This window comes from Euprymna scolopes, unplaced genomic scaffold (genome assembly GCF_053919585.1).
Source record: "Euprymna scolopes isolate OS-2025 unplaced genomic scaffold, ASM5391958v1 sca156, whole genome shotgun sequence".
In the NCBI taxonomy this organism is placed as follows: domain Eukaryota; kingdom Metazoa; phylum Mollusca; class Cephalopoda; order Sepiida; family Sepiolidae; genus Euprymna; species Euprymna scolopes.
In genome coordinates this window covers 44464-72419 of record NW_027633165.1, presented here as the reverse complement: position 1 = coordinate 72419, position 27956 = coordinate 44464, and the positions used below count along the sequence as shown (strand labels likewise).

The 27956-nt window shown below is 32.5% G+C and overlaps 1 protein-coding gene across 1 annotated transcript in view; it reads right to left on the bottom strand.

The window, feature by feature from the left end:
• Positions 1-721: 721 nt before the first annotated feature.
• The window catches only part of LOC145273764 (atrial natriuretic peptide receptor 1-like), a gene marked incomplete at both ends in the record, with an annotated part of 60735 nt that continues 33500 nt past the window's right edge, over positions 722-27956 (bottom strand). The window contains 3 exons of the mRNA XM_080127103.1: positions 722-790; positions 17775-17898; positions 21416-21562. Coding sequence (XP_079983229.1) covers positions 722-790; positions 17775-17898; positions 21416-21562 — 340 coding nt within the window. The remainder of the gene's footprint in view (positions 791-17774; positions 17899-21415; positions 21563-27956) is intronic.

Below are 27956 nucleotides of genomic sequence, written 5' to 3'. Positions count from 1 at the left end.
ATCATTATTATTATTATTATTATTATTATTATTATTATTATTATTATTATTATTTGTACACACTAGGAGTTCTCATACTCACTGACAACCGATGGTGTTCCCTGGAGTCTGGGTTATAACAAGTCTCCCCAGTACTTTCTTTGTAAATGAGTGCGTTATCGTAACAGCCGTTTATCATTGATTTCTCATTGGCAACTGATCTTTGCTGGAATTTAAGTCGCAACTAACCTCCTCAAGGTTCTAACATTATTTGCACTCATTCAGTGGAGGCCTGGGCAGTGTTTTTCCCTCCTTCTTGATCATTCTATTTTTTTTTTTTTTTTTTTTTTTACCATTCACGACTATTTTGCGTGGCACCAGCCAGATTTGATGCGGGGGGGGGGCAGATTATAAGATTTCTTGCAGTTTCAGTTTTGTTGTTTCCATGCGGTGTTCCTTCAATCTTTTTGTTTTGCTTCCGTGACAATTAGCTTATGGGTTTTCCTTAAATTTCAGCTGCTATATAATCTTAATCTTCCTTTTGATTCCAATTTCTCCTAGTTATTTTTCCAGATTTGTCGAGACTGTACCAAGTGCTCCTACAATTATTGGTATTGTATTGACCTTCTTCATGTTCTTCATTACCTGTATAATAAGCAAACATGTTTTAAGTCGTAGCAATTAATGAGTTAATGAGCTTCAAATATTGGCTGATCGTTATTCGTACTTGCATATTACTTACTTTGTAGACGTCAAAGCTGTCAATCACGTGATCGAATGTGCTGTAAAGGTCATTCAGTAAAGTTGTAATCTGAAACATAAAACATAGACTGTCGTTAATGTTGACATTTGTTTCCGGTAGTTTGACGTTTCAATTTATTTTCTTACGTCGCCATTTTGACTTGCCATGATGGTCCGTAAATGGCTGACAAATAAAAAAGAAAGATTTGTTTTTTTTAAATTAAAAGAATAGTTTAGTCTTTTAATTCATAAACTTCTTGACTAGAAAATAATTCGTGTTATTTGGATTCTTCGGACTACTCTTTCAATCTTAAGTGTTATTCACACAACGTTTCGGCCGATGTAACCTCCGACCTTCTTCATGTGTATCTTGTCGAACTCGGAAATTTTTCTGTTGAACTCTGGGAATCTATACAGAAATTCGAAAAGAACTCGTAATTTAATCCACAGAGCGTAGCGTGCTCTCGTTCCGTCAGCTATTTCCGTACCGAAATTGCGTACAGATTTCTTAGTTTAACACATGACGAAAGTCGGAGGCTTGGTCGGTCGAATTGCTGTGCGAATGATATCCCTGATGAGAACAGTAATGCAAATAATATAAATGATACGAAATATCAATCCTCATCTAGAAATAATTTAGAAGAACAGAAAACATTTTTCAACAAGTTGTGATAAACGATATATAAAATGTTTATATTACTTGTATTGATCGGACTATTGTCCTCATCTTGATTGTTATTTGTGCAACGTTTCGGTCGGGTTGTCCTTCGGCCGTCTTCAGGCATGTTGGTTGTTGTTTGGAAAAGAAAAGAGAAAAATTACTAGCTCTGTAGATGTTTTCGTATTCTGTGAATTAGTACCTATTTTATGGTTGTTATTTCGAATTTCTGAAAATATTGGTTGACAAAGGGGGGCAACTCTAATAAAACTATACAAAGGTGGTAAGGCTAGAAGGACACACGTAAAACCGTGACACGGGGAGATGATGAAAAGTTCGAACAAACTGATCACATGCAAAAGGGAAAAGGAACACACCTTCTTTTATGGAATTATAAAACAAAAAACAAATATTGTACACCTTAATAATTTGGCGATGAAAGGGAGATAATCCCCTATCTATTTTTAATAGAGTTGCCCCCCTTCCCTTTGTCAACCAATTTATTCAATTCGAAACTAAAACCATAAAATAGATACTAACTCACAGAATTACGAAAACATCTACAGAGCCAGTAACTTTTTTCTTTTCTTTTCCAAACAATAAACAACGTGCGTGCCTGAAGATGGTCGAAGGACAATCCAACCAGAATATTGCACAAATAACAATCAGGATGCGAACAATAGTGTTACATGATAAGGGCTGTCCCCTTTTCATGTAAGTATAAAAATAGAGAGTTTAGTTAAAATGAAAATGAAATAGCAATAGACGAAATTCGAACCTCGTAATTTAGGTTTAGAAATAGATTACGTGTGAGAATTTAAAAATGTAAAACAAACGTTTGTTTAGAATATAGATAAAATATTTCAAGAAAAGAATGTGAACCGTCAAGTTTGTTATGAAATTTTAAATTGAAAGAATGCAGCTTATAAGATAATGTTTTTAACATATTGGAAAAATAGGTTACTGAGTATAGGTTAAAATTCCTTTTGTAGAAATAGGAAAAGTTTTGGACACGTATGTTCAGAACACGTGAAAGAAAGCACATGTTTTAACATGTGTATGACGTCACGGAAAATAGAAAGTTCTAGGAATAGAGAAAAAACTTTAGAGTTGGTCAGTCGGGGAGAAACTCGGAGAGAGACAGTCAGTCGTCTAGGAAGCGAGACGTCACTTTGAAACTAAAATGTGAAGTTGAATTCTTGATGATGGAAATCACGGCCAGTCGTGAAGAACTAAATTCATCATGTGTTTTGTAAAGCTCGTCTTGTCTTATGATTCTTACAAAAAGGTAAAGTGAAGATTGTATTATATATCTGTGTTATAAAATGTCTTTTCATACACGTCTCGACATCTCATATCTACACAATGTCTGAACAGTGAACTCTATCTCCTCACTCGAAGAGCTTTCTTCTTCTACACGTCTAAGGAATGAACATTTTAATATATAAGAAAAGTAATAACACGAACAATCTCTCTAAGTCTCTTACAACATCTCCTCTCTCTCTCTCTCTCTCTGAGTCTTTCAACATCCCTCTCTAGAGAACTCTTACAACGACAAACTCTCACTAAGACTCGTATCTTTACTAATAAGAACTCACGTAACATACGCGCACAAGTGGTACCTTCGTCTAATAATAATAATAATAACTATATGTAACAATAGTCCGACCAATACAAGTAATATAAACAATCAGCCTCATCCAAAAAAAATTCAGTTGATATATAGAATATTTCGGAAGTTTTATTTATTTATTTATTTATTTGTTTGTTTATCTATTTATTTGTTTGTTTGTTTGTTTATTTATGTATTTATTTATTTGTTTATTTATTTGTTTATTTATTTGTATACTAATTTTTTTAAAGTTCCTAATTTTTTTTCAATATGTCAATTACGATCTTATTAGGACAAGCTGTACATACCCGGTGTTTCCAGGGGAAAAAACAAATTTTCGGGCGGAGGGTTTAGTCACATACTATTTAAGATGCACTAAATATACTAACTTGTTACGATTTTCATGAAAGTGGGCCATATTTTTGATTTTTGGAAGCATAAAATACAGCCATCTTCATCTATGAAATTCAAACGGAAATAAAATCGCATAGCTTAAAGAGAAATAACTCATAGGTTAAATGAAAACTTACTTCCATTTTTAAACGCAGCTGATCTGAGTTATAATAATAATTAAAAATAAATTAAATTAAATGTAAATTAAATGTAAAATAAATTAAATAAACTAACTTTATATTTTTCTAAATAGAATACTTAAAACAATCCTATTACTAATTTCCATTAAAAATTCAGATCTAATTATTAAAACGGATTTTTTTAAATGTAACATGCAAATGAGGTAATCTATTGAATGTTGTTTCCTTTTGAATAAATGGTATGTATAGAAACCATGCGGGAATAAAAGTGTAAGATGATAAGGGTTAATGAGATTAACTGATTTATAGTTGAAAGAAGATAAGAAAACATCAATGGTATGAAGTAAGTTCAATTACTAATGGGGCGGATATGGCAAATACTTGTTGATATAAAATTTAAAATTGAACCTTTATGCTATTTGTTTTATGTATGGTGGCCATTTTTTTTTTAATTTGTTATTATTATTTATTTTGTTTTACGGCATATCAACCTTTTTCAGGTTATTTAATACCGAATCTAGTTATTTTGAGGAACGATTTTTAATGGAGTATTTTTTTTTTTATGTCAGATTCTATTTAACCCATAGTTGGGACCCTAACAGGTACTACCACTCCGGGTCAGAGTGGACCTGGGAGCAATGGCAATTAAAGGGTGGCTACACACTCCCCAAAGCCCGCAAGGTGGGGCCTCACCATCGGATATAGTTTTAGGTAATATCCAGGACCTTGTTATTTTTAAATTATTCACTAGTATATTTTAAATTTGTTACATTTTGCTATAAAATTAAAAAAAGTATTCCATATTAAAAATATCTATCTATCTATCTATCTATCTACTATCATATAAAAAGAACTTAGTCTCTTTGTACCGGTGTGTGATTTTGTTCCCATGGACTCCAAAACCGCTGGGCCGATTTTTATGAAATTTCACACAAATGTAATTTATGTTCCTGACAGTGTTCTTAGATAGGTTCTGTATCGGAATGTCTTCGATAAGTATCGATAATCGATAATCGAAGTCATCCGATGAGAGGAAGAATATGCGATTTTGACTAAAATTAACAACTTACAACGTCCAACTTCACAAGTGAATTTGAAAAATTTTATTACTACACAAGCCGAAAGGCCCGACATATAAAGTCAACAATATGTTCTTTGATATGACAGGGGCGCGTTCGAAATGAATGTTTCACTTTAGAGCACAATTGAAGTATGCTACTTGACTTTTTCAAATAATTTAATAACATCAACTGTAGGTTCTCTATAGTGCAATATGAACTACAATGTATTGTGGACGAAGTCATTGTGGGGAGGCATGTGAACCTTTCTCCTGAAGCACCGCGATGGTTCCCCAACTAAAGCAGGCAATTAATTTTGGTTGAAAAATTAGCGATTTCGCCGATTTCGATGACGATAAAAATATATGGGATTGTGAAACATTCGTTGATCATCATTCAATCCCGGGCAACGTTGGGTCTCCCTGCTAGTATAAAATGAAGTATGTATTTTTGTTTTGTTTTGTTTTTTGTTTTGTTGGTTTTTGGGGCTTGTTTTTTTTTTAATTTTTGTTCCCCCAAAACAATGTGAATTCGGAGCCAGATTTATAGGGGTCATCTTAAGTGATGAGTTGTGCAGTGAGATGTTTGTTCACATTACATTTAAATTCATGCAAATTGGTGCAGTAAGGAAAACAGTGAGCAGGGATGAAATTCCAAAAGCTAGCCGTTAGAAGAAAGAATTTGTTAGAGTGGAAAGCTCTTCGGCATTTAGCGATCTTCACACTGAATGGGTGGGATTTAGCTTCTTTAGTTGTATTTTCACCGAGAGGGGGGCACTAGAGCAACAAGTTCGTGAGGGTGCATCTCGTTGAAGTATTTGTGAAACACGCACGGGGACGCAACACTTCGGGGATGGGATAGGAGCCGGTGATTGGTAGGTAGTGGGGAACCTGAGCGCAAGGGGCTACTAGGAAATAAAAGCCAGATTTTTAAGGGTCTTACGTGATCAGTTGTGCAGTGAGATTTTTGTTCATATTACATTTAAATCTATGTATGCTGGTACAGTAAGAGAAACATGGAGCAGGGATAGAATTTCAAAAAGCATTCAGATGGGAGAAGAGACTATTAGAGCACAAAGCCTTTCGGCATTTGGGGAACCTCTACAGTAAATATATCGGATTAGGTGATTGTTAGGTTAGATGAATGTATTTACATAGGGATGAGGGGCTTTTGCACCAGCAGCTTAGTCAGATTGTATTTGAATGAGGAACGATTTTTAATAATAATAATAATAATAATAATAATAATAATAATAATAATAATAATAATAATAATAATAATATTGATAAAAATAATAATAATAATAATAATGATAAAAATAATAATAATAATAATAATAATAATAATAATATTGATAAAAATAATAATAATAATAATATTGATAAAAATAATAATAATAATAATAATATTGATAAAAATAATAATAATAATATTGATAAAAATAATAATAATAATAATGATAAAAATAATAATAATAATGATAATAATAATAATAATATTGATAAAAATAATAATAATAATAATAATAATATTGATAAAAATAATAATAATAATAATAATAATAATGATAAAAATAATAATAATAATAATAATGATAAAAATAATAATAATAATAATAATAATATTGATAAAAATAATAATAATAATAATAATAATAATATTGATAAAAATATTAATAATAAAAAATAAGAAGAAAAAAAATAATAATGCATAATAATATAGAGAATAATAATAAAAAGAATAACATTTATAATAAAATTATTATAATAATAATAAAATAATAATAATTAAAAAATAATAATAAAAATAATAAAATAATAATAATAACAATAATAATAAAAATAATAATAATAATAATAATAATAATAATAATAATAAAAATAATAATAAAATAATAAAAATAAGAAGAAGAAGAAGAAGAAGAAGAAGAAGAAGAAGAAGAAGAAGAAGAAGAAGAAGAAGAGATATTGATAAGATGCGACAAGATGAAGAAATTGATTTGACATAATATTTACAGGAGTTGATGACATGATATGGTTGGAGGATGTTGGCTATCACCAACATCGCCGTCGTATACGCGACAAAAAAAAAAACTAACTGAACGGCAACAGATCAAAGTTAAGCGCAAAGATAACTTTACGGCGCCAGGAATTGGGACTCTTAGATGAGTGATCAAACGAAGAGAGGTTTTTAAAAAAAGAAGCAGTAAAAGATGAGATAATGATGGATGTTTAATGCTGACGGTCGCTTAAAGTGACAAATGAACAGCTGCGTTTCATGCGTCAAGAAACAACGAGAGAAGGGAGTCGAAAGCGAAGATAGTTGATTCGCGCTGGAAAAAAAAGATCAATGCGAAATAAAGTGTGTGTTACAAGTCTCGACACACGACAGCCTCGTGTCATCACTGTATAGGGATACTTATCAGACCAATGTATTATATATATATATATATATATATATATATATATATATATATATATATATATATATATATATATATATATATATGTGACAGCCCCTTTAAGAAATTTGTTTCTTATCGTTGAGCACTTTTAGTTGAATTAAAAGTCGGTCAATTTAGCTCTTATGCGTAGATCATCGTATAACGATTTGATCACTGTCTGTCTGACGTAATGAACATTTAAATTAAAATGTTTAAAATTCAACGCTATTTCACACGGTTAATGGTAGCCGAATGGATACGGCCTCCGCTAATCGAGCCAGAGATGTCGCGGGGTTCGAATCGTTCGACTGGTAGTAATCGTGAAACCCTGCACTGAAGAATCCCGAAAGGATGAAACACTAGTGTCTGTAGGTATTTAATTATTATAGTGAAAATAATATATATATATATATATATATATATATATATATATATATATATATATATATATATATCATGATTCTTAGGGGGTTGCAAAAATTAAATATCGCAGTAATGAAGGGAAGACTTTTATAATTCATGATTAAAAGCGTTTTAAAATAAAGTAAAAAAGGTGAAGAAGAGAAGATAAAAAAAAAGACAAGTCAGCTGGCCGGTTTCGAATTCGCTTTATCAAAGCTGTTTCGAGAGATTTTTTTTTAAAGGGGGAATTGAAAATATGTACAATTTAATATAAAATTACGTTGCGTTCCGTTATGTGTATATTATGGATACACTTTATTTTAAAACGCTTTTGAATCATGGATTATAAAAGTCTTCCCTTCATAATTGCGATATATATATATATATATATATATATATATATATATATATATATATATATATATAACTACTTCATTTACTCACATAAACCTAATATACGAAAGTATAGATTTATGCGTAAACTTTAAGTATTTACTTCAAAAGTGCTCAATACGTAGGTAGAGCTAGTTAGTAATTTATATAATATATATGGCGATTAAGCTACACTGAATATTCTGTGTTTCATCCACTATAGGATTCGTCAGGCTTATGCGCGAATTCTGTGGTTGCTTCTTGTTTTTATATATGTTGAGGATTTCTTTGAGTTCCCAGTATTTATTCGCTAGTGTTGTTTTTATACGGTGTTTTTTTTATTTTTTACACCGTATAAAAACAACACTAGCGAATAAATACTGGGAACTCAAAGAAAGAGGACATTCGCCGGTAGTCGAATGGAAAATAATGAGACAAATTACCACGTGCAGACATTTAGACGACCCATGTAAATTATGCCTCCATGAAAAATTTGCTATCCTGTACTTTAAAGAACCTCAAAATCTATTAAACTGTAGACGAGAAATAGCAAACAACTGTGTTCACAAAATAAAACTTACTCCAGGATAGCGATACAAAATAGCTTTAAAACTAACAATAACAATAGAAAACAAACAAATAAATAAATTAAATAAACATGAATATACATAAACGATCTCACATATATGTATATATATATGTATATATAATGTGGGTGTGTACACATAGGTATATATATATATATATATATATATATATATATATATATATATATATATATAAAAGGAAGGAAAACGTCTACCTTAAACCACTAACCTAGTTCTAAAACAGATCCTTTGTTCGATAAAATGCATGCCCATTGGCTGATAGGAAGGGGCGCGGTGGATACTAGAAAGCTGATTGGCTAACTAGAAATCCTCAACATATATAAAAACAAGAAGCAACCACAGAATTCGCGCATAAGCCTGACGAATCCTATAGTGGATGAAACGCAGAATATTCAATGTAGCTTAATCGCCATATATATTTTATAAATTACTATATATATATATATATATATATATATATATATATATATATATATATATATATATATATATATATATATATACTAGATGTATATACCTGGCATTGCCAGGGTAGAAAATATTAGTGAGCGAAAGGTTTAGTCACATACTTTTTAAGATATTCCGAATGTCCCAACTTCTTACGATTTTCCTCCAAGTGGATCAAATGTTGTATTTATGGAAGCATGAAATACATCAATTCTCGCCTACGAAAATTAAACGCGAAATAGCTTCAAAGGAAAACGACTCTTTTAAGATAACTGGCTTAGGCTAATAATGATTGAAAATAAATAAAATCAAATATATATTAAATGAAAAAATAAAATAAATCAACTTTAAATAATATTTCGAAATAGAACAGCTAAAACGATTTTCTAACAACAAATAATTAATAACATCGATCTAATTATTAAAACAGATGTTCTTTTGTGTAATATACAAATGACTTGAATGCAAATAAATAGTATATATATATATATATATATATATATATATATATATATGTGTGTGTGTGTGTGTGTGTATGTATGTATATATATAAATCGTGTTGGAATGTAAGGGGTACATCCTGAGTCCACCTCTCTTCCTGATCTACATCAATGATCTCCCAAAATACATACTTAGATCATTCGTTGACATTTATGCTGATGACACGACCATCTATGGCAACACATCAAAGGGCGTAAATGACAAAGTTCTCTCTTATTCTCTCTCCTCTGATCTTGAGCGCGTGGTACAATGGGGGGGAGAGGTGGCTGGTTACTTTTAATGCATCTAAAACCAAGCTCCTATCTTTACATCATCCACCCTCTGATCCCCATTTGGCATCAATTGACATGGATGGCTCTCGTCTTGGGGAGGCTCCATGTTTTGACCTTTACTCCTGATCTGGAATGGAACACGTACATCAAATCTGTTGCCAAGGTCGCTGGGAAAATAGTGGGATTCTTCTACCGCTCCAGTAGATATCTCACTGCTGATGCAATTCTCTATCTATATAAAAGCCAAGTACGTCCATGGATGGAGTACTGCTGCCACATCTGGACAGGGGCTACTAAAAACAGTTTATCCTGCCTCGACAGAGTACAAAATAGACTTCGTAGTTTAGTGGGGGATGCCATTTTCTCTTCCCTGCAACCTCTCTTACACAGGAGAGACGTTGCGAGCCTGTCTTCGTTTTATCGTTTTCCATGGCAAGTGCTCGTCTGAGTCCAATCTCTGCCCCCCCCCCCTCGCCAATCATTCACGAAAAACACCCTTCTAGCTGAAACCGCTGTTAATAATTTTCCCCACTCTTTATATGTGCCTAAATTAAAACGTAGATTCCATGAACACAGCTTCTTTCTCAGAACTGCACGCCTGTGGAACTCTCTTCCGTTTGCCTGTTTCCCACCTGACTACAACTTGGATGTCTTCAAGTCCAATATAAACAAATCCCTGATAAACCGCCCCCTTAAGTAATCCTATTCATCAAATCTCCATTACTAACGGTTACTACGATATTATCCCATTGATTACTGTACACGCAATAACCCTTATCCTCGAGTGGCCTCCGTGCCTTGATAAGTGGTGACTCCCATGTAGTAAATAAAAAAGTTTACAAATGTCCGTTTTCAGTTTTAAAACCAATTTGTGAAGCAGTTTTACCTTTTGTACGTATTATTTAAATTTTGAACAAATAGACAAGAATACGATTTTATTATAATAAACGTGTGTTTGTGATAAGATGAGATGATTCTAATATTTTTCACGTTTCCGATACAATTTCCGACTCTGATTCTTTTTAAATCTCTTAATATTAAGTTGGTGCAAAAATAATGTCGTTTTTTGGCGTTCAACTATATATATTAAAAAACAACATTATTTTTGCACCAACTTAATATTTAGCTATAGAGTTTGTTTTTGTTTTGGTTTTTGTTTGTTTGTTCGTTTTTGCTTTTCTTGGGGGGGGGGGTGATTGTTCATACCTATATACTATGTGTATATATTTTCGGACACGTAATGGTACACTTGTGGAGGAGATTTTTGTTTTACTGATAGTTTAAAATGTATAAATATTTATCATTTCATCATTTAAAAAATGACAAGACTGAATCAATTTAAAAGAATCGTTTTTGGCATCGGAAAATATACACAAAATTTTCTCAATTTTGATACCGGGTTCTATACCCTAAAAAGTTGTGTTTTTTCGATTCGCGATTCCGAATAATTATTGTATATATATATATATATATATATATATATATATATATATATATATATATATATATATACATATATATATATATATATATATATATATATATATATATATATATATATATATAGAGAGAGAGAGAGAGAGAGAGAGAGAGATACCACATTTCTGGCCAATTTTATAAGTTCCAAATCTCAGTGACTGTTGATCAGAATTTAACAAATGAAGACTCGTTGGAGAGGTAATGACCTTAATTATGTCGTGTGTTATGTGACATTTGCCCTTACGGTCGCAGATTAAGGGGATCATCCATCATCCTGAGCCTATTTTTGACACATTTTTACAGCCATAACATTTTTCAATCATAGTCATTTGTTTTCCTAGTTTTGCGTATGAATTACAAAATATTTGATACTTCCCCCAAATCACTGGGCTTGATGGAAGGGGAAGACAACAACTTGCTGTCATGGTTTCAAATCATCTGAAATAACAGCAATAACTTGCTCTTGATTGCAAATATTTCCCATATCTTGTATCTCCTCGTTTTGGTTTTCATAGATAAAGTAAATTCCAGAGTGAATAAGGAGTATTTTATCGACTTACTCTTGCCAAGATCAACTGTTTTTTTTTCACTTTAGGTGTTATTTTTACCGGCTAAAAACCAAAGCGAATTTTTTTCACGGGTACAAATCCCCTATATATGAAATTTCAAGTCTGTTAGCCAAAAAGTTAAAGAGAAGTTTGGTAGGGACCCTCACACACACAATATCACTTTGTAGATATACTAGCAGGCCGCCCGGTGTTGTCCGGTCGTAAAATACCATTAAACATGATATATTCATCCATGCTGATTTCGTATTTATTATTATAGAACAGGTTCTCTATTGATTATTATATTGTACCCAATATATATGGTAATTATTTCAAAACGTTTTTTTTTTAATTGCTTTGGTGCCATCAGCTAGAATCGAAACAAAAACATTCACTGCTCCAGCCTTAGTCGTTATTCAGCGCTTGTTATTGTCTGAGCTATCAGCAGATTGATTTTTTAATGCTAAAAAGAGACTTCAAACTAAAAATGTATACGCTCGGAATTAAGTCGATTTACTTCCGCTAACGTTGTTTTTTTTTTTTGTTTTGTTTTGTTTTGTTTTTTTGTTTGTTTTTTTTTTTTAATTTTGACCTCTTAGCATGTACTTTTGCAGGTTAAAAACCAAATCGAAAGTGTGCTATAGACCCAAACACCTTGTATATCAAATTTGAAAATATTTCAACGACTATTTATTCTGAAATAAAACAATGTTTAAATGGTTATTAATATCAATGTCAGTGCGACAAAAACTCAACTTTATTGATACACACACACACACACACACACACACACACACACACACACACACACACACACACATACATATATACTTTTTATTTATTTTTACATAAACATTTAGGTATCGCTACACATTCATGAGTATGATTCAGTCAACTAGATATAAATAACTAGGGATTTCGTGGGGAGGTGTTGCTTTTATCAAAATCAAGTTGAGATTCGGAATCAGGACCCGGTGCCTAAAGATCTACTATTGAATCAATCTCCTTCAGTACTCTCGTTCTCTCTAATATATATACATATGTGTGTGAGCGAGCGCGCGCGTGTGTGTTTGTGTGTGTGTGTGTATATGTGTGTGTGTGTGTGTGTGTGTGTGTGTGTGTGTGTGTGTGTGTGTGTAACGACGAAACATGTGTCCGTGGATAATTATAGTTTAAAAAGTGTATCTATACATACATATACATTATATATATATATTGATACACACACACACACACAATATTTTTTTTAATAGGAAAGACAAAATTATGAATGAATTCAAAGCAACTCATCAACAACAATATTATGTAAAAACGATATATCATTTGGAATTTTTTATAATAGAAAAATTGTCAAAGTGAAAAACTCCTTAGCAACACCGAGTAGCTAATGCTTATATATATATATATATATATATATATATATATATATATATATATATATATATATATATATATATATATATATATATATATATATATAATCATGCGTCTCTCTTTTTAGAATGTTATTGAGTATAAAAAGCTACTTGTCGACAATTATCTATAATTTAAAACCTAAACGGCGCTTCAAAACACCCTGCCTTAGCGAATTTAAGAAACATGCTGTAAGGGAGATAATGCTTACTATCTGCCTGCGTAGTTATTCCCCCTGAAATTTTATATTTGATTGTTTTCATTCTCATTTCTTTTTTTTCTTTCTGTTTTTCTCTTTTTTAATCGTTAAGCGTTTTTTGTGGATCTTGTTTTCATTAATAATCGCGTGTTAACTTTTAAAAACATCTATAATAATATTTAATAAGATATATCAATTAAATTATCCTAAATAAAATATTTCGTCTCATAAACCCTCAAACATGTCGCTGTAAATTTTTTTTTCGCCATTATTTTGAAATTGATGCAGTTCAAATGGTTTAAATTGAAACTATTTTTTAAGAAAATCATTGGTATATAATGATACCTTGGTATATCTTCAAAAAAAAATACAACTTGTAACTTCGCCTCCATGATTAATCTTCTTTTAGTAAAGTTATGCGTGGATCGCACAGTGTATTGTCTATTGGGCCAATAAGTCTCTAGATTTTAAAGTCATAATATTGTAATATTTTTTATCCTGTGCCCCCAAAACCAACAGAGATTAGACTATTCCTGTAATGATCCGGTTCCTGTTGATTTTGCGGTGGGAGTTAAGTTCTGTGCAGTTCTAGGAGGTCCAACCTCACACGCTTTGCCTTCTCTTTTTGAAAAGGGGTTTATTGCTAATCGCCTGAGGCATCCTTACCTGCAAATACCGACGGAGCTTCCCATGCACTCTTTGCAGGTCACAGTGCCCTTCCTCGGGGCGCTGACTTCTCAGTTCCCCTTTCCGACCCTGGTGTCTAAGTTCTTGCAGTGTGTGAAAACTAAACAAATATTGAATTATCGAATTCGATTAGAAAATTCATCCAATTGTGTTTTAGATCTTGATAATCAGGTTCTTTTTCGTTATTGTAGCGAACTTCGAAAATTGTGATATTAGATTTCAAGTGAAAGCAACGGTATCTACAGGGTGGCCGAAAAGTCCCAGGACACTATACATGTATTTTTAATAAAACACAGTATTTTTTAATGAAACACACAGAAAACATATATATTCAACAAAAAAAAGAGAACTTTATTAGAAACAAAGCAGAAAACAACATTAGAATATTAAAATCAATCATATTTAACAGCATTAAAATATTAAAAATAGAGTGTCCTGGGACTTTTCGGCCACCCTGCCATGTCGCAGTAAATGAACATATCCAAGGGAATTAACTCCATTTTGTAATGTTAAAACTTTAATGCGTTAAATAAAGTAGTTGAAAACAAAACGTTTTTCTTAGAATTAATCAGAAGTGACTTTTCCAAGGCATTTTTTTTTTTTTTTTTTTTTTTTTTGTAATTAATCAGAAGTTACTTCGAGGGCATTCATCGTCAACCCTAATTATCAGCTTCTTTTTTTTTTTTCTTTTTCAATTTTTTTTTTTTTTATTAATGTTTTAGTAATGTAAAATTTTGTTCTTCAAATGGTTTACATAATCAGACGTTAATTTCTCGTTTGAAAAAATCAATGAATCTCTCAGTAAAATGGAGTTATCTCTCTTAGACCAAAATAATAAGGTAGAAAATTAATTATTAAAGAAAACAGTTTTCGAAGAAATTAGTAATTTTAGCTTACATAATAGGTTCTTCTTTGTTTCCATTGTGTTTACGTTACATTTTTTTTTTTTTTTCGTTTAAATCATAGAAATACGTATTTTATGTAACACTAGCCTGGGTGCTCGGCGTTGCCCGGGTGTTTGGAGGTGTGTGTTGAGCAAAAACAAAAATACAATAATGAAGAAGAGCCGAAAATCTTTCTTTCCGATACCCCCCCCCCCTTTTTAATTGATTTAATAAACGCGGAATTGGACTTAGTAATTCACTCCTGTTCGTCCGTTTATTCGTTCGCAATTTCTTAATAATATTTGGATTTTTTTTTTTAATTTTGCACAAACATTAGTCATGGTAAAAGTAAATTTTTGCCAGAATGGATTTTCCGAGGTAACTCCGATTGCTCTCCCCCTACAGGCCATTATACTGGTAAAATTGTCCCCAAATCATTCTTCTGTTCATTTGTTCGCACTTTTCTCAATAACCACGCCTTGGATATTTTTAAGTTGCACAAACATTAGTCATGGTGAAAGTAAATTTTTGTCAGAACGTATTTCCAAGATAGCTCTGGTTGCTCCCTAGGGGGCATTAGGGGTAATATTGCCCCCAAATCATTCATCCATTCATTTGTTCGCACTTTTTTCAATAATCAGACGTTGGACTTTCTTTTTTTTTTATATATATATATATATTTTGCAAAATTATTTTTTCTACTTAAAACATCTTTACTTTTCTCTTTCATTTATAGCGGGGTTTTTTCTTTTTCTTCTTTTAATTTTTCTTTTCCCTTTTTTTCTTTTCTCTTTGTTCTACAGCTTTGTATTCTTCTTTTTCTTCTTTTTTTTTCTTACCAAACGTTCGCTTTTGATTTCTATATTCACGTATCCATTTTTAAATTAAATTAAACAACGACAATTTTTTTTTTTTTTTTTTTTTACATATTTATAGACTAGCAGGACCCCCGGATATTCCACGGAATGAGACATACATTTAATCAACAAATATGTTTTGATAAAACTGATACTTTTTTTTCTGAATAGCGCAAAAATTAGTTTTTTAGGCAGTAGATATAAAGCGATTTTCCCCCTCTGCGTGTGTGCGGAAACTGACTTTTTTAGCAAGTAAAAATATCTGGAATGAAAATTTATAAATTGAACTTGACATGCGAAAGTCTACGCATGCGCAATATATATTTATACGTTAAGCTACCTTAATATTTCAGGTTCTAATATCAATCTGTTCTTGTGTCATATGGTGGCGAATTCCGCTAGAAAGCTAATTGTTTATGTTTCGATAATCGAAATAATCCAATGAAAGAATGAACGGGAAAGTTAACGATTTATACAGCCTAACATCACTAGTGCATTTAGAAGTTTTATTACCACACAAACCGAAAGGTCCGACATATAAAATCAATAGGTTCTTTGATATGACAGGAGCGCGTTCCAAATGAATGTTTCTGTTCAAAGTACAATTTCACTGTGATATTTGACTTTTTCATTTTAAACTTTAATCCAAGCTACTATCACCGCACAAGCAGTAAGGCCTGTCATATAAAATCAACAGTAGATCCTTTGATGTGACAGAAACGCGTTCGAAATGAATGTTTCTGTTTAGAGCACAACTAGACCATGGTATTTGACATTTGCATTTTAAACTTTAATTCAAGCCATGATATATGAAAAGACCCATTTATAAAATCAAGAATAGAGTCTCTACAGTGCAATGTGGACTACAATGTATTGTGGACTAAGTCATGTGTGAGAATGCATGCAAAGCTTCTTCCCAGTTCCCCAACCAAAGCAGCCAATCAATCGATTTGATTGAAAAGTTGGCGTTTTCACCACTAATAAAAATATGGGAGTGCGAAACATTCGTTGATCATCATTCAATCCCGCGCAACATCGGATCTATTTGCTAATATATATATATATATATATATATATATATATATATATATATATATATATATATATATTATTTTTAGTGATATATAAACAGTTTTGAACCGTGTTTTATTTTTGTATTTTAATTTTTGCTTCCTAAGCGGTGAAAGTGAGAGAGAGAGAGAGAGAGAGAGAGAGAGAGAGATTACCTCCCATTTCGATTTTTATTTATTTTATTATTATATGTATTTTTACGTCCATAAAACATATCAACCACTGATCAACCATCAACAAGGATCGAACTCGTGATTACACTACCAGCAGTCAAGAACCACGACACCTGTCAGCTTTCATACACAGTTTGTTTTTTTTATCGCTTTTAAATGTAAAATCTGTTGTTATGTTTTAGCGATATATAAGCAGAGCTCTACTTTTTTTGTACGCCTCTCTCTATATATAGCGTTGAGTCTGGTCAGTACTATGCTGCATGTGTTCTCCGCTTATCCCTATATTGTTTCCAGTCAGTCTTGTGCCCCTCCTTGCAAGGCAAGACCCAAGGAGTGCCAATTCAGCAAGGGTGTGGATGAAGATTGCGCAATCCTTGCCTCACAATTATACGCTCCTTACAAGGGTGTTCATTGTCTCTTGAAACTGAAAGTAGGGAGCTATGTCACTTTTTCAATGGCAACAATGAGATTGTCATTAAACTGTAGTTGAACCTAGCGGGAAATGACGAAGACCATCAGACCATTCTATGAATGATGGCTCACTAGAGCTGCGAGTTTCTTTGAAGTGAAGTTGTTTCGTACAAAGCTAGTCTCACTTTCAAGCAGCCTGATCAAGCGGCAGGACAACGTCAAAGTAGCTGGAAGCCAGTTAGGATACAGAAACTGCCGGAAGTGCCAACGTCCTCCCACATACAGCGCCTAGTATTCCCAAATCGTAACCTATCTAATACAGTCCGGACTCACCGTTGCTTAACTTCGGTGATCCAACATGAAGTGGTGTGTGAACGTTATTATGTCATATATTGAACATTAGAAGAATTAATTGAAAATACTGACTTGCAATGGGGTACTTCTGTCGCACAAATTGGTGTAGCCAACAATATCGCTGAAGAACACGGTGACACTGTCGAAATATTCCGGTTCGACTGGCTTGCCCTGTTTCAATTGGTCAGCAATGCTTCTGAAATACAAACGTTCAGCATTTATTTGCACATTTCACGTATCTTTCCATAACATGTGTTTCATATACGTATTTTCTAACAACTAAAACAAACAATTAAATTATTAAAACGCGGTAAAGTAAGAACGTATATAATTTCTCAACAATGAAATAGCAACCGTTCAGTCAACAGAACGATGTGTAAAATTTAAATGACGAAACTGACAAATATGTTTTAAATAATTTAATTTTTTTACCCAAATATATTAAAAATTATCCTTTTTTCATAAATCTAATATATAAACGGCTATATGCCTGTCTGTCTGTCTGTCTGTCTGTCTGTCAGTCTGTCTCTATATTTTCAAGCTCTATATCATCTGAAACTAAAAGTCACAGAGCGTCGCTAGAGGCCTCAAATGATTGGATGTTTACAGACCGTTCTTTTTATGGGTGTTTAGCCGGTTAAATTTGTTTTTAAGGGGGTTAAAAATGGGTCAAAATTGAAAAAATCGTCAAACATTTTGCACATTTATCTTTGTTTATTTTAAATTTTTAATTCTTAATCAGTTTGTATGCGTGTCACTTTGGTACAGTAGTAACGTCATCGGCTTTAAGCGCTACAGTTTCGGTTTCGATTCTAGCTAATGGCACCTAAATACTTCTTCTACTGTTGAAATCAGGACTCTATAATAATACAGGGTGACCAAAAAGAACAAAAGCTAAATGGAGGTCATCTAGAACATATGCTGTAGAACGGAGAAAAAAAAGCCAAAGACCCTAGTGTTTTGATGTGATGTTTTGAATATAATAAACTAGTTATGGCCAAAGTTTTCATTCGGTCAAAACACTAAGAAACGGGGCCTAATTAGAGTTGGGGCCCGTTTTTTTAGTCACCCTGTATATGCGAAATCTACACAAATTAAAATATTATATTTAAGCGTATTTTACGTCCGGGATAAGCCGGGCGCCTTTCCACTACCGCTAGTTTAACTTTAAAACGGCATAGACTGTATTTAAATTTTCAAATGTTACAAATGGTTTTAAAGGATTATCAAAATTATTTTATTCTTGAAAAATATCTTTGAACATGTCACGATTGAATCTTAAGCATACTAATGCATGATATACGAACCGGAGAGAAGTAAATAAATGTGATTATTATCTAATTTATAAAGCTCATTATGTTTGTCTGTCTGTCTTCATATTGTTAAACTCTATCTCTAACAAAACTAAAAGTCGCAGAGTGGCGCTATGGGCCTCAAATGATTGGATTTTTATGGGCAATTCTTTTATGGGTCTTTAGCCGATTAAAATAGTTTTTAAGGGGTCAAAAAGGAGTCAAAATTGAAAAAAAAATCGTTATACATTTTGTACATTCATCATAGATTATTTTTAATCAGTTCATATGCGTGACATGTTGGTACAGTGATAACTAGTGCTATGACAACAGCATATTCTTTTCGTTGTTTTGACTCTCGAGTTAATATATCCGACACAGTTAGATACGGTTAATCAACCGAGAACCATATCACTCTACATAAAAGCTTATAAGATATGAACGGATACACACTCGAGAGTCAAAACAATGAAAAGAATATGCTGTTGTCCTAGCCCTAGTGATAACGTCATCAGCCTTGAATGTTACAGTTTTACTTTCGATTCTAGCTGATGGGACCCAAATACTTTTTTGTTTGTTTGTTTTTGTTTTGTTTTTTTGGGGTTTTTTTTTTTTTATTTTTGTTTGTTTGTTTGTTTGTTTTTTTTACTTTTGGAATAACGACTCTATAATACTATATAAGAAATCTGGATAAATTAAAATATCTTATTTAATTGTATTTTACGACCGGGCAAAGCCAGGAGCCCGCCCCTCCCTAGTTGTTAATAGCAAAGATTTATGTTAGAAGATCCTGAACAACATAGGATAGATTGGCCTTTGGGTCAAGATTGAAATTTTTTGAATTGTAATTTTTCTTTAAACGGAATAAATTAAATACAAAGATCAAAGTGTAGTATCTGTTATTCAGATGCTACACTTCAATTTATTGTTCTCAGTTAGTGAAGGAGAAATCCTTCACGACTGAGACAATTTTTAATTTTGTTCCTTTTCTCCACATTAAAAAACGACCCTGGTATCTAACTCTGTCCCGTGGGTTGGCATTGTAAATAGGAACATAGGATAGATAGTGTTAATCTCATTTTTTACTTGAAATTTATAAGAAGTCTTTTTAATCTTAGTATTCGACTTAATTGTCGGGTATTAGGCTTTGTCGCATTGCCAACCAAGCCGGCTATCTACGGTTGAGTGGAATTTACGTGACTTATATACATACATTTTTACAAACTCAAAAAGAGTCGTTGGTTAAAATCATGCAGTATTTATTTTATTCTTTATTTATTTATTTTTGTCGTGTATTTTTATTACTAGCATGGACCTCGACGTTGCCCGAGATTGAATAATGATCAACAAATGTTTCACACTCCCATATTTCTATTGTCATCGAAATCGGTGAAATCGGCCCTTTTTCAATCAAATCGATGTATTGCCTGCTCTAGTTGGGAACCCGCCGTGGAGCACCGGGAGCAAGATTCACATGCCTCCTCGCGGTGACTTAGTCCACAATACATTGTAGTCTACATTGCACTGTAGAGAACCTACTGTTGATTTTATAAAATTATTTTTATATATAATGACTTGAATTTAAGTTTAATATGAAAAAATCAAGTACCATCGTTCAATTGTACTTTAAACCGAAACATTAATTTAGAATAACCCCCCTGCCATATCAAAAAACCTACTGTTGGTTTTATATGCCGGCTCTTTTGGTCTATGTGGTAATAAAACTTCTCAAAATGCACTTTTGATGTTGCGCTGTGTAAGGTGTTAACTTGAGTCAAAATTGCCTGTTCCTTCTCTCATACAGGATGACAAAGAAAACGGGCCCCAACTCTAATTAGACCTCGTTTCTTAGTGTTTTGTCCGAACGAAATTTAACACAGTGTATTCTTTGTCCCAGTCCCCACTGGGGTCTTGGTGTACTCACGGTCGTTGATTCTGCCATGTCCTATAAAATAAGGACAATCGGTGAATAAATAATGGCGATATCACGTTTTATTTCGGGGGGGGGAGTCACCCTGCATGAGTTTTCGATTATCGATACTTATCGAAGACATTTAAAGACAAAGCCTATCTAAAAACACTGCCAAATACATAAAGTACAGTTGTGTAAAATTTCATAAAAATAGACCCAGCAGTATCGGAGTTTATAGGAGGCTCACACACACGCGCATGCGCACATGCACACACACACACACACACAGTTCCTTTTATATAATAGCAGAGATCTGTCCCGATACATGGAGTCAGTCGAAATTGAGATCACTATTTGTCATATGCTGCTGGCTTCCGGGTTGAAAATTGCTGTATATATGTTTCATTGGTTTTTGAATATCAATTCAAATTAATTGCGAAATACTCGTTGAAGCTTTTTCACGCGCAAACTGTTTAATCTAGTAAACAAATGTGCTGCCGTATTTTTACCTCGGCAAAATCTGATCCAAAAGTGTTTCCAACTTTTTCTTCTCGATTTCCAGCTGTTCTGTCCGTTCTTCAACCAAAGATTCCAATTTTGCCGCATACATTTCCATCCGATCCAACAATGTCTCCATTATGTTCTTGTCTTTTCCTCTGAAAAGAATGAAGAAAAAGAGAACAAAGAATTCCACAAATCGATGCCATTTATACAAAACATCTACAGAGTAGAAACACGGATTTCCGGCCATCTTCGGAGACACTTATTAAATTTTTCTGGAAATTTATAAGTATAAAAGCAGAAACTGAATAGGGAGGCATAGGAAAGTTGTTTCCGTGATTTTTCGTGGCTAAGTTGTTGTTTCAAACAAAGGTAAGTAACTCTGTGTGAACGAAAACTTGAAAATAAATCCGACCTTGTTAAAGTATTTTCTGGGAGTATTTAAATTGGCTAGTATTTTCTTTAAAATACCGCAACAATTCACAAGAAAACCTGGCGAATCAGAATCAAATATTGATATTGTAGGGAGAAGATTATCGATGAAAAAAGAAACAATAAAAATACTGACTTTATATATTAGATAGCTGGAGTACAATTTGCACATTCTTAGATTCATAATAATGAGGCATTTATTATTAAAAATTGGTACAAACCTGTCCTCTTAACAGATTGTAGTGTCCGGTGCAAACAAAAAGAAAAGAAAAGAAAATTCCTGCAGCTTTTTTATATGCTGGCGCTTTTGTCACCTTATATGCAAATGGGGTGCTTTTGATTTAAATAAATAAAAAAGCCTGATTTTTCAGAGACGGACTTAATTTTGAATTTGGATGGTGGAGTAGAAAGTTTAGACAGGAGTATGTCGAGTTTTGAAGTTGCGAGTTTTGATAGCAACGTGCCGAGTTTTTGGATTAGCACGTTTTGATAGCAGTGTGCCGATTTGAATCTCGGAAATTGTTAGTTGGAAGTGCAGCGTAGTTAACAGTAAATCAGGGAAAGTGTAAAATAGTTAGCACTTGATTATTTAACCACAACACTCTTGGACACTTTAATATGTGATATTTCAAATCGATAAACCATATACAGTGATTAAAAAGTGATGTTATGGACTGTGAACACCTATATTTATTTCTGTATTTAGTAAGTACATATGACATAGTAAGGTCATGTCATATGCTACTGGTACCATGTAACCCAGTACTACCTGCCTCATGGTCGGGTCACCGGCGACTAAACTGGTTCCTCCACCAGACTTGTTTGGTGAGGAAGATGGCTAGTCTCCCTGAAGGATTAAAAACAAGACCTTTCAAAGGGCGAATGAACCCTTTTTCGGGGTCAACGGCCAACTGGAACCGTGTGGGTTTGTGTGTATGTATGTGTGTGTTGGGGGTCGAGAGGGCTCCCATAAGCCGTGGTGAAGGCAACCTTTCTAGGAGAAGCAAATCTCTGATTTAAAAAACCATAAAGCGAGAGACCAGTACCTGCATTAAGCTGGTCTACAGTTTAACTTTTTTCTGGCTATCTTGCTCTTGCTTGTTGCTGGATCTCAACATTTTGAACAAAGCTAAGACTCTGTAACATCATCTTTGTATAGATACTCCCTCAGGCATTTGTCTATTAAAATGGTCCTGTGACGATGAAATTCATTTTGGGGCTGATGGAGTGTCTGAGGGAGTGGCACTCGTCTGACAAGAGGTTGCAATCATCATTTAGTACTAATTCCAAGGTCTAAAATTGATATTTTTTTTTTGCTGAAATCGATGTGATTTTCCTGTAATTTTAATTTCATAAAACATTTAAAATTTAAATTAAAATAACATTTCGATTAGTGCTTTAGAGATCCCTATGAATCAATTTATAAAATAAAAAAATAAAACATATAGATACGTATAGCCTATCTTACTCTGGCCAATACATAAAACAACAATTCCAAATCTATTAGGAATCGATCCAAGAGTTCAGGGGTTATAGGACGGGCATACATGGATACACCGGTCGGATATTTCCTGTTATGCAGTAGTATTTAATTTAAAAAAGGAAGCACAAAAATATATAAGATATGTAAGATATATAATGAGAGATGAGTATTGGCTGAAGAGAGCTTGATATCTTAAACGGTCCTAATTATCGAGCTTGAAACCGACTGTACCAATGACTTGTCTCATCTAACAACTTTCTGTACACAACATATATATATATATACATATACATATATATATATATATATATATATATATATATATATATATATATATATATATATATATATGCTTTATTGAATAGAATTCAGAATTAACTAAAGTGATGGATTAATCTAAAGTAGAAAGTGGACCTTTTCTTGTTTTATCCTTAAGCCTTCACATTCCAAAAACGATATTTCTGACAAAGTAAACAGAATTGCTGTTTCTATCCATCTAGCACTTATCGTTGGCTAGTTTTTGACCTTGATGTATTATTTAAAAAAAAAAATTTTTTATCTCTTTATCTCTAATGCCTTTATTCCTTGTATGGAGTGATATTCATTAAAACAAATAATGATAATACTTACTTGTTTCTTGCTTTTATTGATTTTAGAATGGATTGGAAATCGGGCCTGTCTTCTGGATACTCCGCCCAACATTTTTTGGCCAATGAACAAATGAATTCGTCCTTGTGATACATTTCCGGTCGAAACGGGGGAGTTTCTCCGGCACGAACTTTATGAATAATTTCTATTTAACAAATAAAGAGAAAGAACATTTTCACAACGTTTCGACAAAATAACATCTGTTCCTCTTCATGAAATTTTAAACTTTTATGCCGAACTCAAAAACAGATTGATAGATAGATGTCTAGATGTCTAGATAAATATATAGATAGATAGATTAAAAGGAGGTATTGCTAAGTTTACTAATTGAGTAATTCTGTAAAATTAAATCGAATATAAATATTAATAGGATACGCCAAACCAGATAAAAACTCAATAATATATATATATATATATATATATATATATATACATCTAAATTTGTTAAATTATAATTGTATATACATTAATAGCTATTTTTATACCTACAAAAACTAGTGCTTCATACTTTCAGATTCATCAGTGCAAGAAGTCACAACAGCTGCTGGTCGAGGGATTCGAACCACGTTGCAAAGCCAACTATTAAAGCTGACTATTAGCTAGGAGCATAACATCTTAACTATCATCAATCGCACGAGAGTTAATTGAAATTTAACATTTATAAAACCAAATATAGGCGTAAACTTTATTAAGTATATATATATATATATATATATATATATATATATATATATATATATATATATATATATATATGTATATATATACTTAATAAAGTTTACGCCTATATTTGGTTTTATAAATGTTAAATTTCAATTTATATATATATATATATATATGTATGTATATATATATATATACATACATATATACATATGTATATACATACACATGTGTGTGTGTTTATGCTTTAAATTATATATATATACATATATGTGTGCGTGTTTTTATGCTTCAAATTATATATATATATATATATCTTATATATATATATATATATATATATATATAAGATAAGAACATCAACCTTGCATCACGCCAGTCATGGCAAAGCATATATTCTCTCCTCTAAAATTTAAAATGGTCTTGAACCCTTCTTAATTTTTTAATTTTTTTGCTTGATGAGATCAATTATGAAACAGTCTGCACATTGTAGCAAGATATGGCTTTATTTACATAAAGAATAATAAAAAGTATATATATATATATATATATATATATATATATATATATATATATATATATAAACTTTATATATATATACATATATACATTTCGAATCTGTCGACTGGTATTAATCGTGACACCCTGCACTGAAGATTCCCGAAACGATGAAACACTAGTGTCTGTGGGTATTTAATTATTATAGTAAAAATATTATTATGTCAGCCCCTTTAAGAAAGTCGTTTTTTATTGTTGAGCACTTTCAGTTGAATTAAGTCGGTCAATTTAGGTCTTATGCATAGATCATCGCATAACGATTAGATCACCCTGTGACTGACGTCAAGAACTTTTTTTTTTAAATTAAAATGTTTAAATTCAACGTTTAACAGTAGCCGAATGGATATGGTCTTTGCTAATCGAGCTTGAGATGGCTCGTGTTGCCGAGTTCGAATCTGTCGACTGGTGTTACTCGTGACACCCTGCCCTAAAGATTCCCGAAAGGATGAAACACTAATGTCTATAGGTATTTAATTATCATAGTAAAAAAATATATATATATATATATATATACATATATATGTGTGTGTGTGTGTGTGTGTGTGTGTGTGTGTGTGTGTGTGTGTGTGTGTGTGTGTGTGTGTGTGTGTGTGTGTGTTTGTGTGTGTGTGTGTGCGTGTGTGTGTGTAGAAAAATATTGTAGAATTGAATTTACAATATTTTATTCAAAACAAGGAATACGAAGTAAAGATGAAAGGTTCTTTATTCCATGGAGTTTCAAAGATAGGATCTTCTCCTCAGAGGAAAAAATTTTAGCAATATATATATATTTCTTAATAAAGTTTACGCCCATATATATATATATATATATATATATATATATATATATATATATATATATATATATATATATATATAAGATTGTCTGGAAAATGTGTGCCGATTTTTAATAGTGCCAGTTTCGACTTGTCAGAATATGTCAAATTCCTAACAGATACATTTTCGTTTAGAGCATACGTCAAGCTATCTTTTTGATAAACTATGTTAAAAATTATTTCATTTGTATTAACTTTGAAGCGATTTGAAAATAAATTATAACCCTAAACCATTTTAGGCATTTGATTCTTTTCTGTTTCCATGAAAGCATGAATGCCTCGCATAAACCATATTCGAGGTACCTTCAATAAGTTTCCAGACTCTTTTTTTTACAGGCATTTAAAATTACCGAATGTTTTGAAAAATTCAGTATGTTATTGCTATACATTTTACGCAATTACTGACTAATTTTTTTTATTTTTTTTATTTTGCAGGTTCAAAAAGAAAACAGCTACAGCAAGAATTGTAATACACCCTACTAAAGCCTGATTGGAACAGCTGGTGAATTTCAAAACTACGATCTGGACATGAGGACAATTTAGAAAAATGATGGGCAATAAAATTCTGCTTTAAACTTTGAAAAATGCCAGAGGAACGTATGGAATGCTTCACACTGCTTTTGGACCATTTTGCATGAATCGACCATCAGTTTTTAAGTGGCATAAGAGATTCAAGGAAGGCAGGGAGTCTGTGGGAGGTGATGAAAGGTGTGCGATGAGTAAGGAAGTTAGAACACCAGTTGATTGGCCAAATAAAGAATTTCATGGATAAGGACCGTTGTGTTTCTATAGAGAAAATAAGTGCATAGTTTGATGTCTGTGTGAGAACCATGCACACAATTATTCAAGAGGAATTGAAGATGCGGAAGATTTGCGCGAAGTTTGTCCCAAGCGTGCTACGAGAAGACTAGAAAGAAAGACGTTGTAATCATCAAGTTCTTCACCCTTTAACTTTTGGTTATTATCTTAGAGGCTGTCGTTATGAGATAATTGAGGAGATGAAAGAGGCTGTGGCGAGGGTCATTGACATGCTCACACAAGAGGACTTTCATGGAGCCTTCCAGAAATTGTTGGTATAAGTACATTACAGTCGGAGGAGATTATTTCGAGGAGGACTAGAGTTTCATGTATGTACTATCATTAAAAGTGCCAATGCGAAAAAAGTCTGGAAACTTATTGAAGGCATCTCGTACATGCATTTTACTTATAGAACTGTACGAAATTGATTCTCAAAGCTTAAAGAGTTTACGAGAGTGTTCAATAAGTAATGCTCCTAATCCACTTCCTGTTGTCTGATCTAGCAGAAATTGTATGTACGCAATGATTTATATCTCTGTGTGCTGTGTGACAAATTATAGCTCTGAATTGTGGTTTCTTATCTACAGGTGTTTGAACTGAGACGCGTGAAGCTGAGTGTTGCGCAGTGATTTTATTTTGTATGTGGAAGGACACACACCACAATAAACTTTGGATGAAATGAAATAAAAAATATGGTAATGATGTCCCATCATATGATATTATGAAACGCTTTGATCGTTAATTCATACATTGTTGGAAATATGTGGAAACAGTTCCCAGACCAGGTCACTTCCTATTACTATTGATGAGACATTTGTCTGTCAAGTTGAGGTTGTCATTTTGGAAGATCGATACGTGGCTATTCACCAAATAGCTCAAAAAGTCAAGGGTACCGTGTTTGTGGAAACTATCGTCCATGACAATTAGAACATGGATAAGGCAGATGTTATGTGGATTCTCAGGTTGCTGACAATTTTTCCAAGAGCGTGAACACGTCGAGTGATCAGGGATGAATTCGGAGACGTGCCAAAACAATGGGTAAACATTTTCAAAAGATTGATTACATAGGATTAAATCTGGATCTGAACCTAGTCAATGCAGTGAAATCATAGTAACTCACCGCCTCCAAAGAAGGTAGTGTGCAGCTCTCCG